General features: G+C 36.6%; 1 protein-coding gene and 2 pseudogenes across 1 annotated transcript; 1 reads left to right on the top strand and 2 right to left on the bottom strand.

The window, feature by feature from the left end:
- Nucleotides 1-600: 600 nt before the first annotated feature.
- On the bottom strand, nucleotides 601-5,145 carry LOC131651550 (putative disease resistance RPP13-like protein 2; annotated as a pseudogene).
- A 484-nt stretch (nucleotides 5,146-5,629) lies between these two features.
- LOC131651547 (uncharacterized) lies at nucleotides 5,630-7,858 on the top strand. Its single transcript, XM_058921207.1, has 2 exons — nucleotides 5,630-5,645; nucleotides 5,745-7,858. The coding sequence occupies exons 1-2, from the start codon at nucleotides 5,630-5,632 to the stop codon at nucleotides 7,856-7,858; spliced, it is 2,130 nt and encodes a 709-aa protein (XP_058777190.1).
- Nucleotides 7,859-10,445: 2,587 nt separating this feature from the next.
- Nucleotides 10,446-12,664, bottom strand: LOC131614420 (F-box/LRR-repeat protein 4-like; annotated as a pseudogene).
- Between the last annotated feature and the right edge of the window lie 4,361 nt (nucleotides 12,665-17,025).

Below are 17,025 nucleotides of genomic sequence, written 5' to 3'. Positions count from 1 at the left end.
GATCAGCAACACAATCATATGGAAATTGGTATAAAAGCATATATGAAACAACTCAAAATTAGGTGCAAAATTAACTAAAAAGATTAATATTTTTCATGAGTTTTTATGTGTAAGAATTCTAATTCAAGTCTAAAATATACTAAAACCTAAATTGTTAAGCCTAAAACTAGCATTTTTATTATTTCTTTTTATTACCAAGAAATGAAGTAAACACCTAAAATCTAATAAGAAACTAAATGGCCTCAGGGGGGTGTCAAGTCAGAAATGGTGTTATGCCAGTAGTAAAGACTCAGGGCCCAGCAAGCTGGCCCAGACAGTTTTTTATGTTTCAATCAGCAAAAGGAGGTGTGTGGGCTCTCTGGAGGAGCAGCCAGCAACAATGGCGCTAGGCCCGAAAGAAATCCATCATATTTTATTGACAATTTCAGATTTTTCTTTATTCAATTAATTTCTAATTAATATTCATTAGCAAAAATTAAAACCAGATTTTGGAAGATGAGAATTGCCCCAATTTATAAGGACATGTTCAGATCATATATTTTCGGATATGTTACAATATTGACATACGACAACTCTTTGCAAAAATATTACATACCTACATAAATCAGAAGCATCACTGCATTCATAACAGTCTAGAAAAATAACTTGCTCCAATATTAATATTTTTCACACACAATATTAGGATTACACAACACAGCCTCAAATACAAATTATACATAGAAAATAAGTCTACAAACAAGTTTAAATTACTACATACATACACTTCAAATGAAAAATCAAACTCACTACCAGTCCACCATCCTTTATTCTTCCACAACAACATGTGAATGGTAGTTCCATTTTCACTGTAAGCAATTAGGTTGCCATTTTGTTGAATCCATGTAAGCCTTACTTCTGAACAAGCCACAGCAGATAAATTCCAGCAACTCACTGCCAAAAATATTTTGCGTAATTAAAATACAAGGTGTCAGGAAAGACAGCAAACATACAAAAAATGAGGCAATTGATTACTCACCGTGCAGTGCAGTGATGGAAATATTTTCTTTCTATTGAAAATTAGTTTGGACAAGTTGACAATTGGGTGTGATATTGTGGCCCTCGGCATTGATTTCCATAGGCATGTTTGTTAACTTCAATTCAAGCAGAGTATTGACATGCTTTAGTCCATTAGGAAGCATTTGCAGGTGAGAACACGATCTTATTTCCAGTTGTCTGAGACAAGGAAGTGCTCCTGGCTCGATTTTCCACTCCTCTAATTGTCCCAGCTTCCACAATTTCAAGACATGAAGCTGAGGAAAGCTTTTAGGTTTGCATACCATAGTTTTGCCGATGTAAGAATCTGCGTGTAAACATAGTGTCCGGAGTTTTGGAAAGGCTTCTAAAATTTGCATGGGGTCTTCCTGTAGTTTAGAATGCGATAGTGTAAGTTCAACGAGGCTCAGAGGGAATTGAGACAGAATAGATGAACTGTTTAAGATTCCCAGCAAATACATGTCAGTGAGATTCATGTTATTCTCGAACTAGTTCAAGTGTAACATCCAAGGTTTCCCTTGTTCATCTCTTGATTTCAGTCTCAGTGATTGAAGGTGTTCTAGTTTGGCAATCCAATCAGCGACTGCTTCGAGTTGTTTTATCATCACCTCTTCCTGTAATGACATTTGTTGGCATGTTAATCCCAATTTTGTGATATTGACCAATGTGTCCAAGCCACCTTTCACTGGAGTCTCTTCATCTACAAAGAGTCCCCACAACGTTTGGATATCGTACAGGAAATTATCTCTTAGCTGAGGTAGAAGAAATCTGATGCAGGAAAAATGATCTTTTGGTTGTGGTGGAAATCTGCTGTGGAAAGTCTCGCTCAAGAACAAGTGTCTGAGTTCCATATCCCAAATGGAGTGTGGTAGAGTGTGTATGTATGTATGTTTGAGATCAAGTGTCTGTAGCTTCAACAACTTGCTTATAAATGATGGAAGTGACTCCAAGTAAGTCCATCTTAAACCAAGATACCTCAGCTGCGAAAGTCTTGCTATACTTTTAGGCAATTTGGGTTTGTAAACGCGTTCAAGATCAAGAACCCGCAGAAGTAAAAAACCATCACTCAAAATACATCCCTTCATGAAGTAGCCTATTTCTTGGCCAGGTTTACTTCCCTCCCGAGTATCAAAGGACAGAAAGGAGCGGACATCCTTGTAGTAGGTTCTTAGAGAAGCTGAACTATTCTTAGTACTGTCACCATGAATATGATTGTACCAGATATGATCGGTATTAAGATGATCTGTCACCCAGCGTATGATGGATTTTTTTGGGTCTGCAATGGAACCTGTGGAAGTACTTTGGGATTTAAGAAATATGGAGTCGTTAGCTTTTGTCCACCAGAGTTGTCTTAGACCATAGGGAAGACGACATGTTTTGACTTTGCCACTGTGCTTTCTCTTGGCAATTTGAATGAGGTTTTGATCTATCAGCTTGGTCAAGTACTGTTCTGCTATTTTCTCCGGGGGCTCTTGGTCTTCTTCATGATGCACTCGTTCCTCTGCAACCCACAAAACAACTAGTCTTCTAACAGGAATCCCAAATTCCGCAGGGAATAGGCCAAAGTAAGATAGGCATCCCCTTAGATATAGAGGTAAGTCTGCATCAATTGTTTTAAGCAGATCAGACCAAATATGTATTTGATCTTGATTGAGCACGCTTGACCACTCCTCATAAGTTACATCTTTCTGCGAGAGCAATTTACTCATTTTCAATATTTGCGATGGCAGGCCCCCGCATTTTATCACAATTTCTCTTCCAACCATCACGAGTTCTTCTTCGGGAATATTGTCCACCTTCAAATGTCTCCTAAAGAGCACCCAACTACTTTCATCATCTAATAACTGTAATGGGTGAACAAAGGTATTAGTGTTAGCAGCCTGTAGAGCTGCATTTGCCTTGCGAGTAGTAAGAAGAAGTCTGCAGCCAGTTGACATATCGGGTATGGCCTCTTTCAAGGTCTCCAACAAGTACAGTTGGGAACTTTCTTCTATGCCATCAACAACTATAAGATACTTTTTACAACTCAAAGTTTGGAGAATGTCGTGATTACAGGTGGGCGAGGAGTCTAGCGTAATTTGTTTGGCGGCTTCCTTGGCAATTTCTTCTAGAAGCCGCTGAGCATCACAACTTGAAGACACCCACATTTGACACTCAAACTGAGCAACAACAGCCTTGTCTTCAAATGCCAATTTGGCTAGTGTTGTCTTGCCTGTGCCTTCAATTCCAACACTCCATGTAATGCAGCGCCGTTTCTCATCTGACAGTAATTGAGCCATCAAAACATTTAAGTCATCATCAAATCCAACGATGCTGGATTCCGTAGCAACAAGAGACAGTTGAGTCGCTCCACGTAATATTTGAACTGTGGATGACAACGACTTGGCATGGGTCTGAAATTGAACCAAACCATATGCTCTTCTTCTTCTGGAAGCATCTTGTATTTTGTTTCTAATCTCATGTATCTTGTTACTAATAATGCGACGGGTCTACCACTTGCAAATGTAGATGAGAATTGGCTTATGCTCCAATTTAGTATCAAACTCAAGAATGACAGATTTGATTTCATAGGCAATTCCCTCCATTTGATCCACCCATATTCTGAATCTTGTATCTAGATCTTCCATGTCTCGTACATCCTGAGACAGCACATCCATCAATTCCATTTCCCTTCGGAGGGACTGGATTTTCTCTTTGAGCACAGGCGAAAAAAAGGAAGCAGAGGCGGCTGGTGCAACTGGATGTTCTATGGTACCTGTACCATCAGAGTGATCATTGCTATCGTGTTGTTCAACTTCAACAATCTGAATCTCTTCTTCCATGCTTGAGCCCAAAGGTAGGAGTTCTTGTCGTGTTCCTTGTTGAATAATATTTGCAATGCCATATATGATTTTCCTGTTTGAGATATAAACAATCTCTTTCAACAAGCCGTTGATGTTCTTGGCATACCTAATTCTGGCGGCCAATCCCTTTCCAGTAGCTGTAGGACATACATGAATAAGGGACTGACCATATTGAGCCACAGCTTTCAGTTGACACAACCATACTTTCTGTCTTTCATTCATGCCTTCCAAACTACTTTCGGTATCCCTCAAAAACACAAGCATTAGATCTATATCTCTTTGGATACACTCCAAGTTTTTCTTCAAAGACCTCAGCAAACACATAATCCATGCAATAATTTCATAAGGCAAATATTTGAGAAAGAGTACTATCGGGATAGGGAGATACATCGACAGGGCAGCCATTGTTGCATAAGTTAAGCAATAAGACAAGCTTAGCACTATTTTTTCTTTCTCCTTCCATTTCTTCTGACTGGACATGGATCTACACTTTGTTCTTGCTTGTTTTGCAGCATTTTCGACAAGCCCACCCAATAACAGCTACTGTGTAATTAGAAACGGCCTTCACCTCTTCTAGCCACACATTTTCTCTTTCACTAGTTGAACAACTCAAATTAGACACAATGTTTTGAAGTTCACGGAGACCATCTTTTACTTGTTCCACCATCTTGATCACGTCATCACTGGTAGTTACATATTGACGATTCAGAATGTGATCAAGCTTCTCCACAGCTGGGGCTACTACTGCCTCTCCTGGATTTTCAACAGAGATGCTGAAGACACGAGTGTTTGAGTAATTAATTATTTTCTTAGAGATGTCTGTCATCCTCCTGCGGATCTGCATCAGCTCTATTCCAACATCGTGTTTGTCATTCCAATACAGAACTCCCCACCTCTTCCTCTTCACTGATTTTATCACGAACTTTTCTATCATATTCTTTGCATCAAGAGCAGTTTCCTTTAACTTATCTGCCAAGTCATTTAACTGTTGTGCATTTTGGATGTATGTGATTTGTTCAACCTGTTCTAACAATCCTTGCATTGACCTCAGCTCTCTTTCAATCCATTCTACATGCCTTACTGCCCTGCCCAACGCTGCATACTCTTCAATCAGGAGTCTAGATAGATGGTTTGTAATGACATCAATTGCTATGTCCGCCATACTCGGCTTACTTGTCGGACTGAGTTTTTTTCAAATGAATAAGGTAAGGAACTACTCTTGTTTTTTTGCTTCTTTTGGCTTTGTTGGAAGGATACATTTTGGACTTTGGGTGGGAAAACGACCAAATAAATCATTGCAATGAACAAAATGTAAGTCAGTCTACAAAAGAAGGAATAACAAAATGTAAAGATAATTTGATCAAAAGCACCACCCCACTAACTGTACTCTTTAATGCAAAATGGAACTTACCTTCCCACCTTCTGCCCTATTTGTGCGGATTGTTTTTAGAGTGTGGGACGCACAAAGTTTCCTTTCTATTACATGAAACATATCAAAAGGCTGAATCCATTTTCCAACAAACTTTCCATCCTGTGTACTTTCCATACATTGGATGGGTCACTCAATTGAGTGACCTTGACTACCATAACTTTGGGTAACTTTAGATTATTTTGTTCAAGAGTAAAAATGTCACTCTAATTTAATAACTCAATTTAATAATTCATCTTGTTAATTTACTTTAAGTGAAGTAACAAATAACAAGTTATAGCATTAAACCTTGAAACAGAAAAGCAATGAAATAGAAATACAAAACATGATGCTACAAGCTGGTAAGACTAAATATGTGTTTCAGTAATCAAAAATAGTAATAATCCTCCTATCTTTTCTATGCAAATTCGATAACGACTGCATTTGTTTTTGTATTTCAGTTGTCGCCATTTTGACACACTCAATAGAAATAAAGCCAAATGTGTGGAATGTTTTGGTACTTCGGATTCTGGTACTAGTTAGTCTCTTCTTACAAGTACTGCTAATTCTTTTTGGCAACAGAAGGAAGTATGTAGCTGATAAACGGCTTCACTTGATGACCTGGCTTACCTATTTGTCAGCGGACTGGATTGCTAATTTTGCGCTGGGAATGCTTTCCAAAGACAGTAAAATTCTTGAAATAGACCCAAATTTCATAATCATGGCCATATGGGCACCATTTCTTCTTGTGCATCTTGGTGGTCCAGACACAATCACTGCCTACTCTCTTGAGGACAATGAGCTTTGGCCGCGATATATGCTTGGGCTACTCTACCAACTTGCATTTGCAGTTTATGTTGTTTACCGATCATGGATCGGAAGTCCACTTAATTATGTCGCTGTTCTAATTATTGTGGCTGGCATAATCAAATATGGTGAAAGGAGTTGGTCTCTGTGGTCCGGAAGTAGCATTGGATTCAGGAAATCAATTCTCCCTCTTCCAGATCCAGGACCAGATTATGCTAAATTCATGGATGATTACACTGCTAAAAAAGATGAAGGATATCATGTTACCTTAGATGAAATCAATGAAACTACTACTCCCTCAGTATTTGATCATAATTCTCAAGAGGAAACAAGAATACCAAATCCAAATATTCCAGATGCTCGAGCTTTACATGATGGATTCAAATTCTACAAAATTCCCGAGTGCCTGTTTGCGGATCTCATCCTTAGCTTTCAAGACCACAAAAGCAGCCAGATTTTCTTTCAGAACATAGATGGGAAACATGCTTTTCAGGTGATTGCAGTTGAGCTAGGATTGATGTATGACATGCATTATACAAAGGCGGTAATAACATACTCCAAATGTGGCATCATCCTCAAATCTGTGAGCTTTTTCTGCACACTCTCTGCAATGACTAGTTTTTCTTGCCTGATATACAAAGACATAAACTCACATCACCTGCATATGAAAGGCTCCAAACCCATAAATGATGACCTTAGTATTAAAGGATATAATTATAAATACATAAATTGTGACCACATTATCACCTTTTTTCTTTTTACTGGGGCTATTTTTTTGGAAATATACGCAGTCATTGTTTTACTTTTTTCAAGCCGAGCAATGTTTTGGTTCAGCAATCATAATAATAGGAGAGCTAATCTTCTCCACAAAACAATCTCATGGTTTCAAAATTTTCTTAAACTCTCGCACACTGCCACATGGTCTAATCTTATGTCACAATTCAATCTTATTAGATTTTGCTTAAAAGATGAGCCCGTCAAATGTGTAAATATCCAGAAATTCCTTTGCATCTATGAATTCTTCGAGAAGTCTTACTATCAAAAAACACAAGAGGTCTGTCCTGAATTGAAAAAACTCATTTTTGACCAACTCGTGGAAAAGTCTCGTGAAGCAACCGATATTAGAGCGTGTAAAAAATTATGCGCTCAAAAGGGTGATCGGGTTCTTGAAAAATGGAATTGCCATGTTCATGTCATTAACCAAAGCATTAGAGAAGTAGAGTTTGACCACAGCATTCTGCTTTGGCATATTGCTACAAATCTTTGTTATTATTCAGATGGTGAGCCTCAAACCTTAAATCGCGTAGCTCTTCAAAGTCGGGAGAAAAGCCAAATGTTGTCTGAGTATATGTTATATCTTCTTGTTATATGTCCTTCTTTGTTGCCGAATGGAATAGGACAGATCAGATTTGAAGACACGTGTGCAGAGATGGATGAACTTTTGAAAGAGAGAAAATATGTAAAAGAAAGAAGTGAAGTTTGCAAGATGATACTTCGAGTGAATGCAGATATTCCACCATCAGAGGTTAAAGGTGATAGAAGCAAATCTGTGTTGTTTGATGCATGTAGGCTTGCCAAATCACTACAGTCTTTAGAAACGGAGAAGAACTGGCCCAAAGACAGGAAATGGGAAATGATAAGTCATGTTTGGGTGGAGATGCTGTGTCATGCAGCAAGCCAATGCAGAGGGTTTCATCATGCTAAGCAGCTTAGCCAGGGTGGTGAGTTACTTACCCATGTGTGGCTTTTGATATATTGCTCTTGCTGAGTTTCCTCAAGAACTTGTCCGAGCAATAACGCCTTGACTGGAGTCTCCTCGTCCACAAACTGTTTCCTCAAATTGTATTGCTGAGTTACTTTGGATTCTTTAAGAATGCTAGCAAACACGACATCCATGATATGAAAAGAGTTTCATAGTTCCTCTAGTGAAACGAAAATGAGGTGGAGCAATTATCTTTCTTAAAGACAGGCTTGACAATAACATTGAGCAAACATAACCATGGACATTATAACAATTCCGCAAATTGATCTCTCTTAGTTGTGTGCAGTTTTCAAGCACATATTTCACTCCTTTCTGTGTGACATTACCACAATTTTCAAGGTCGAATTGCAAAAGCCCGCGACAACGCTTTGAGATTGCATAAAATGTTTTATCGTGAACAGTTGTATTGACAAATTCAACACCTCCAAGTTAGGAAGTTCAAAGTTCATTCCAACAAGTAGCTTCACTCTTGAACAGTATGCTAAGTTCAAATGTATAATATTATAAACTCTCCTTAATACAGTAATACTCGACCAATACCTTCATTAGATATAAGTGGGCAAAAATTCAAATCAAGCAGCTGCAAATTGGAGAAAATGGAAGAAAACCTTATGATGGTTTCATCTCTTAACCCCTCACAATAAGCTAAATAGAGAGACTTTACTTGAGAGTTTACCATACGATCCATCGATGAATTAGAATTCCTTACTCTCTCTTTTCCAATAGATGTCCCTTCCATATTGATCTCAATAAGTGAAGAACAGTTCCTAACAAGTGCAAACAAGGCTGATTCTGTGAGTCTTTTACAATGACTAAGGTTTATAGAGATCAAATCACCCAGAAATAAAGACAACTCGGCAACATGTTGATTATTCAGAAAAAAAAGTCGTTTGAAGATTCAAATGTTGTATACGTGGACACTTGGATAGCAAAGAAAATATTCCAGTATAACTATATCCTGCACAATTTCGGAGACCAAGCCTTGTCAAAGGAAGACCCTCCATTGCAATAGAGGAGAGCAACTCATCGAATATTTTCGTAAGGAACAAATCAAGTGAAGTCAAACCCTTCAAACTCACCAAAGAGTCAATGAAAGATGAAGTGAGGCGGTCGGAATAACATTATTGTTCAGCGAGATTTAGGCACATCAAGTAAAATCACAATAAGCTCAATATATATTGGAAACGTGAAACATATACAATAACATCATGCATTGATAAGAGAAACTTTGACCTGATTGTCTTTGCCAAAAGATCCATGAAGTAAACATATGTTTCATGTGGCACTGTCTGCTGAGCACTCAAGAGTCAAGACAGGGTTGTAAGCCCCATCCATAAAAGATTCTCTAGAGCAGTGGATCAAAGTAATTCCAACTCAGTATGAAAGATCAACATGAAAGTAGATGAGTTGAATATAGCATTACACTCTATTATAGACTGAAGCACGGACACCCCGAGCATGACATTAACACTGTCTGACACGACAATACTGGTATTAATTTGAAAAAATGAATAAGTTAAATATAATCATAAGTGCCGGTGTATGTGTCTGACACGGGCCCGAACATGCCTTTTTTCAGAGGTGACGGGTCCGAACATGCCTTTTATCACGGTTCAACTTAAGAGTGGCATAGATGGAAACCCTCTCTACTACCAATGCAAGTTTTTTTTTTTGATAAACAATGATCTTCAATGCAAGTTAAATGTACTACTAGTACTACTACATAAGCTTACTTGAGAAGTTTTCAACAAAACTAATACTCCAACGAATCTCAACTTTATTTGAAATGATTTAGCAATGTAAATGTGTAGATGTTGGTTACATTATATCTGTGGGAATCCTTTTTTATCTGCACAGTTTGACTATGCATATTTGGAAACAGGTTATCTCCCATATCTTTAGTTACTTTTTGGTGTTAATTTTTATACTCAAGAGTATTGGGCTGCGAAACAATCGTTACAACAGATTCGCTAGTGGCCAGCCCCTGTGCAAGACAGATCTGCGGCTTTAAGAGTCTATGATCGTAAGCAGACCAAGGACAGCAGATGGAACTTCGGTCTGCTATCTGCAGTTTAACAGCTGCAAGATATCAATGCAAATGTGTGCGTGCAAACTCTGCATCAAAATGAAACTGATCAACAGAAATGAACAGGTGTTCGTCAAGACAACTACTTAGTTAAGTCAGCCTACAACCACTATCTCAATGTTTTCACGAAAGCAGGGTTATCAGCAACGTCCGGAGAGACTAAAAATCCATGGATGGAGACTTTGCCAAACACACTGCTTACTTACATGTGCTCAACTCCGAACCAGGTGGGTTAACTTCCCAAATTCACATCGTGGATGTGAGGAGGTCAAAGGAGCAAAATTTGGATGGTGGTCTATAATTGTGCCAAGACATTTTTATCACACAATGGAAATCAAACTCATTGAACCTACCTTGTGACGCCTCTATTATATGAAGAGGATAAGTTCTAGATCATTACTATGAAGAGATGAACAGGAGAAGCAGAGGATACAATGGTTCATGATATGTCCTTCGTATTCCTAATTAATTTTAGAGTTTGTATTCTTAATTAATTTTAGAGTTTGTTGATCTATATATGTTCTAACATTCCAAGTGTCTTATTTTATTCGGTTAAATTTGAAAGATACATGGATGGTATTTGATACATCACTTATAACTGTTATAAAAATGGCTTAATAAAGCATGAAATGTACCTCTTCATGTAATAATACAATTTCATTATTTAATAAAATTTTCTCCCTTCTATCACCAATGTTTGGTTGTTGGTTTTCATGTACATGATTTTTTTTTAATAAGCAATAAGTTTCATTAATATGGAAAGAAACAAAGCATAAGCATAGGGTGCGCAGACTGCAGAAGCAACCTTAGGTTTGGTTAGAAGACTTCATTCACAGCATTAAATTGTATATTATATAAAAATAGCCATTACACATTAAAAAATAAAAGAACTTCTCTAAGTAAATATGAAAATAAAAAAACAACTTAAATTCAAGAGTTCAAAATTTGTCGAAGCACAAGCAAAGAAGGCATCCATAACGCGAAAAGAATTTCCTCTTATTGACATTGAATTGATAGCAAGGTGAAAAGGTTATCTTTCTTAATGATGACCTTGATAATACCACCATCTCGTCAACAACACACCGTTGATCTCCCTGAGCTTCGGGCAATTCTTTACTACCTGCATAATTCCTTTCTTTCTCACATCATTACATCCTACCAGTAACAATTGCAAAAGTCCAGAACAACTCTTTGAAATCACATAAAGTGCTTCATTGTCAACACTTGTATGTGACAAATTCAACACCTTCAAATTAGGAACTTCAAAGTTCATTTCATGCAGCATCACTCCGGAACAACCATATAAGTTTAACTCTCTAATCTTACAACATCTCCTTAAAACTTGACAAATACCTTCTCCAGATATGTTACGACATAGCCTTAAATCAAGCAACTCCAAATTGGGGAAAATGGAAGCAAACATTTTGATCCATTCATCTGTTAGCCATGAACGGCCACCCAAATGGAGAGACTTTAACTGAGGGCTTACGACAAAATCCTTGAAAAAATTATAATTCACTACATCTCTCACATTCCCACTCTTTGTGTAATTCATGTTGATCTCACTAAGTGAAAGACAATTACTTACGAGTGAAAGCAAAGATAATTGCGTGAGCATCGTACAATTGCTGAGGTTTATAGACACTAAATGACCCAAAAACAAAGACAAGTTCATAACATGTTGATCATTCAAAAAATCAGCACCTTGAAGATATAAATGTTGTATACATTGACACTTGGATAACAAAGAAAAGATTCCAACATAACTATATCCACAACAATATTGGAGGACAAGCTTTTTCAAAGGAAGACCTCTCGTTGCAATAGAGGAAAGCAAATCATCAGAGATTAGCGAATATGGCGAATATGACAAATCAAGACAAACTAAATCCTTCAAACTCACGAGAGAATCAATTAAGTGTGAACTAATGTTGCCATTGCGTATCAAATGAATTGATAGAGACTTCAAAGTTGGTCTCTCACGGATGGCAGAAGCAATGCCATGTTGAGTTAAGAATAAACAGTGCAACAAGACAAGTTCTTCAAGAAACTCGGAATTCTTACAAAAGTGTAAAAGCCATGCGTCGTTCATATATCTATTGATATGACCAGAGAGATTAAGTTTGCGCAGCTTAGGAAACACCATTGACATAGAACCATTTAGCTTAACATTGATACTGTAAGTGTTACTAAGGTCAAGTTCTTGAAGGAGAGGAAAGCAATGGGAGATAAGAAGCAAGTCCGAAACAGACAGAGAAGCAACGTTGGAACAAATAAGAGAGGTTAGAGTTGTAATATTTCGGGAAAAAGCTCTCAAACCGCGTGCTGGAATTTTGGGTTGGTTGGAGAGATTGAGCGAAGTGAGTTTCAATGGGTAACGAGAGATTTGGACGAGAAGGTTGTTGACGACACCATGGTAACAGGAGAGGTTGAGGGAGATGAGATTGATGAACCTCGGAAAGAGGCGAGAGAGTAAACGGCAAGTTGGTTTCCATACTGTGAGAGAGAGGCGTAGACGATTAGTAATGGAGAGAAATTGTTTGTTGACTAGAGAAAGAGATTTGAAATCGGAACCGTTGTCGTCATCGTCATCGTCATCGTCGTTGTTGAAGACGAATTTGAAAAACATATTCCCAGCAATAATCATCTAAATATAAATCTGTTGAATCAATTTGCTGTGGAGTTTGGAGAGAAGATCTTTTACGTTTCATATTGGGAATGAGAATAATTAGGGTTTCAAGGTTTAGGTTTTGAATGTGTTAGGGATTAAGTAGAAAAAACAACTGGGTGACGTATTGTAACAGTTTTAGATTTTTTTTCTGCAATTAATTTATATAATCACAATATAATGTAATCATATTTAAAATTGGATTTAAGTCATCATTAATCTAGATTATTTTGATTAATTTTTTTAAAAAAATTTATAATAATAAAAATATTCAGAGTAATTAATAAGAACGGACACAAATATTTTAAGTTGTGCGGACAGAAAATTAATTTTCAAAATTGTAGTATAATATTATTTTTTTAAAGCATATATATATATATATATATATATATATATATATATATATATATATATATATATATATATATATATATATATATATATATATATAGGGATAGGATCAAATGACACCAAGGTGTCAAAGTTTAATTTGACACCAAAATCTCAACCGTTAAAAGAATTGATCTAACGGTGACACTAAATGAAATAAAATAATAACAAAAAAATACATAGCATATTTTTCTCCTAAAAAATAGGCTATTTAGTATCACCGTTAGAACAATTCTTTTAACGGTTGAGATTTGGTGTCAAATTAAACTTTGACACCTTGGTGTCATTTGATCTTATCCTCTATATATATATATATATATATATATATATATATATATATATATATATATATATATATATATATATATATATATATATATATATATATATATATATATATTTTGAAAGCAAGGAATTATATTAGAGCCAAAAAGAGGCGAGATTACACCCCAAAACAAGTTCGAACAAGAAAATTACAAACCGATTGTAACCTAACTTAAGTAAAACAATGGGTTATTGCTAAACTCAAAAAAGTTGTAATTGGAATGAGTAATTTTCCCTATGAACGACCACCTCCAAACGAGCGATTTACAACTCCAAACGACATCCCTCGAGTTCCAAGAACCGTTGTTGAAAACAATGTCGTTCCTACTTAACCAAAGACTCCACAAAGTAGCTAACCACACAGTACCAATTTTACCACTTTTAACTTTCTTCGCCCGGCAAGAATTACTCCAATTCAAAAAACTATCCTTTAAATCCACGCCTATCGTAAACGGTATCCCAATCCAATCGGCAATTTCCTTCCACACAATCCCAACATTTTGACAAAAGAGAAACAAGTGAAGAATAGATTCGGTGCCATTGTCACAGAAAACACAACCGAGATTCGAAGAAATAGGAAGAATACCTTTGTTCCTGAGGGAATCCTTTGTTGGTACTCTATTACGGAAGCATCTCCAACCAAAAAATCTCACTTTCAACGGCACATTAACATTCCAAATATCCTTAAAAGCCGCAACGTATCTATTAGCCGGGCCTAGAGGGATGTGGTTGTTGCAAAGAGTTGAGTAGCATGAAGCCACCGTGTACATACCATCTGCTGCCAGCTTCCAAATCACAGCATCCCTTTTATTTTCCACAGGCTGGGTCGCGGACAGAGCAGAAAAGAGCTGCTGCAGCTGCTGTTGGTGAGTCCCAGTCACGCCCGCGTGAGCATCAGCAGCGCCGGTAGCAAAAACAAGCTGAGCAGAACCGTTCCCAGCTGTTGTGGTGCCTGCGATATTGACAGTAAAAGGGCTGGCAGCATTGCTCTGCACAGCCACCCTTGGAACAGCTTGATTCCTTCCGATGTGACGATTGAGGGCTTGGCCGTTGTGAATTCCTAAGTCTCCCCAAAGCCAATTCCCATTATTCCATCCACCCTTGGCCCCGATAGAAACGTCTTGCAACAAAGAACTGTCAAATAGATTCGCGAACCTATCCTTTAACGAGCCGCCGTCCAACCAATGTGATTTCCAAAAAGAGATAGAATGTCCATCGCCAACATCCTCATACCGCGCTTAGGAATATTTTACAATAAAATATTTTACTGTAAAATATGTTCAATAAAAGAGATATCATTTTTGTTTTTTATAATATTTTACTATAAAATATGTTCAATAATTTTCTCAAATATTTTATTTTTATAGTTTTTTTTAATAGGCAATTGATTATAAGATATCGCACTAGGGGTGCAACCCTTACAACAAAGAAACACTAGAAAGTGTTGTTACAAGAGAGTGGTACTTTATACCAATCATAAAAATTAATCCTACTCGGAGATTCTCTATTGCTAATCCATCTCCACGAAAAAAACATTATATTAGATATCACCTCGTCAAAGCTAAAAATAGCGTTGTCAAAAATTATGGTATTTCTCATATACCACATGCACCATATTAAAGCCATCCAAATTGAATTTAGATTAACTTTAATTTTGGTGTTTTTCACCTTTTCTTGAATTGACCCAAAATCTTGAACTCTTCTATAGAAAGGTTAACATCATCGCCCAACCAAATAAAGATTCTATTCCATACCGCTTTTGAGACATGGCATTGGTAGAAAAGATGATCCAAAGATTCCGGATGGTTAGAGCAAAAAGGGAAATCAATGGAAGTGAAACTAGCCACACCTTTATTGGCTAGTTGAACTTTTAGCGGTAACCTATTGGTGAGAAATCTCCAAGAAAAAATCTTGATCTTTGTCGGGATGGTTGACTTCCAAATAACTTCCAACAACTTGATGGTGTGAATAGGCCAAGCTAAATCCTTAGCATTAGCCACCAAAAGCGAAACGCTAGACACCGTGAAAGCTCCGGTAGCGGTTAGGTTCCAATGGAATTCATCCGTTGCGTAAATGTCCGGCTCCACTCCTTCTAGAAGCATCTTTAAGTCCCTTAGTTCTTCATCAAGAACCGAGCCCATACCGAGAAATGTGAAGGTGGAGGTATTCGGAGCCGAGGGAATCAATATATCACTTCCAAAAATGGCTTCCAAGTTCCAAGAGAAGGCACCGTTGTTCCAAATAATGAGGTCTCCCACCGCGCATAAATTGTTGGTTGTGCGATCAAACAAATGCAGAAAAGAAACGCGGAGAGCTTGATCACCCAACCAACGACTATGCCAAAAAAGAATGTTGTTACCTTTCTTGAGATCACATTTTACCCAATCAATAAAACCGTCAACCAAATCCTCCTCTTTGAAATCGTTAAGAATAGTTAGTTGTGATAAAATAAGATAATTAAAACTTTATTAAATACATACATTATGTATTTTTTTTCTTTTATTAAAGTTTCTTTGTTTTTTTATTTTCACCATCCACATAATTAAGTAAGTTGGGAATCAGTTCTGACTTCACCTCAAAATCTTTAATATTATAATTTATTATCTTCATAACTCGACATGCAACACCCCTTCTACGCACATTAAATAAAATAAACAACACCTATAAGTCTTTCCTCATATATGTTAATCAATGTTCTCTTGTCTATGTTTTCTTCGTATAATGCCTTTATTAATTGTTGTAAGCTTTCAATTAGAGTCTTTTTGGTTGTCTCGCAATTCACGATTGAGAGATAAAAGCATCAAAACATTTTCTTCAATTTTCTCCAATTTACAATTCCTTTATTTCAGTTATTGCACTAACATATCTAAAGAAGGTATTTTTCATGTTTTAAGGAGATGATGTAAGATTACACATTTGAATTTATCCGGCTACTTGAGAGTTAAGCTACTGGAAATGAACTTTGAAACTCCCAAACTAAAGGTGTTAAACTTGTCATATCCACATGTTAATGTCGATACACTAAATGTGATTTCAAAAAATTGTCGTAGGCTTTTACAACCGTTGTTGAAACATTGTAATGATTTCACAGATAAGGGACACTGGCTAGAAAACTGCTCGCAATTGAAAGAGATCAATGTGAGAGGTTGTGTTAAAATCTATGAAGCGACGACACGCCATTTAGACGGCGTGTCGCCGCGTCGGACATGTGTCAGACACAGATACTCGTACGACACACGTACGACACATATCTGACACATTTTTGCAGTGTTCAACGAAAAATATAATTTAATTTCAGCAGACACGGATACGACACCTTGTTTGAAATAAAGGACACACCCAACTCAAAAAAAAATTAGATTTTTTTTATAAAAAAAAAAATCCAACTCAATAATTATCAGATTTTGATTTATAAAAATAATCAAATTTTTTCTACCTTTCATATTTCACTTCTCCACTATAAAAATAACACAACTAGGATTCCTTATTTTTTTTCTTCTTATTCCACGGTTTAAAGACTGGTTTTATCAAAATGAAGTGACTATGGTATGATTTGTATTATTTTGTTTTGGAGGATTTATGTCTTTTTTTTTTTGTTTATTGAAAGTACTAAGTTTAAATATATATATATATATATATATAAACTTTTGCTTCTCGATTTAAACTCTATAAATTGTGCTCATACATTGCATTATTATATTAATA

The sequence above is a fragment of the Vicia villosa genome, linkage group LG1, assembly GCF_029867415.1.
Source record: "Vicia villosa cultivar HV-30 ecotype Madison, WI linkage group LG1, Vvil1.0, whole genome shotgun sequence".
Taxonomy (NCBI): domain Eukaryota; kingdom Viridiplantae; phylum Streptophyta; class Magnoliopsida; order Fabales; family Fabaceae; genus Vicia; species Vicia villosa.
This window is presented reverse-complemented; position numbering and strand designations above follow the sequence as displayed.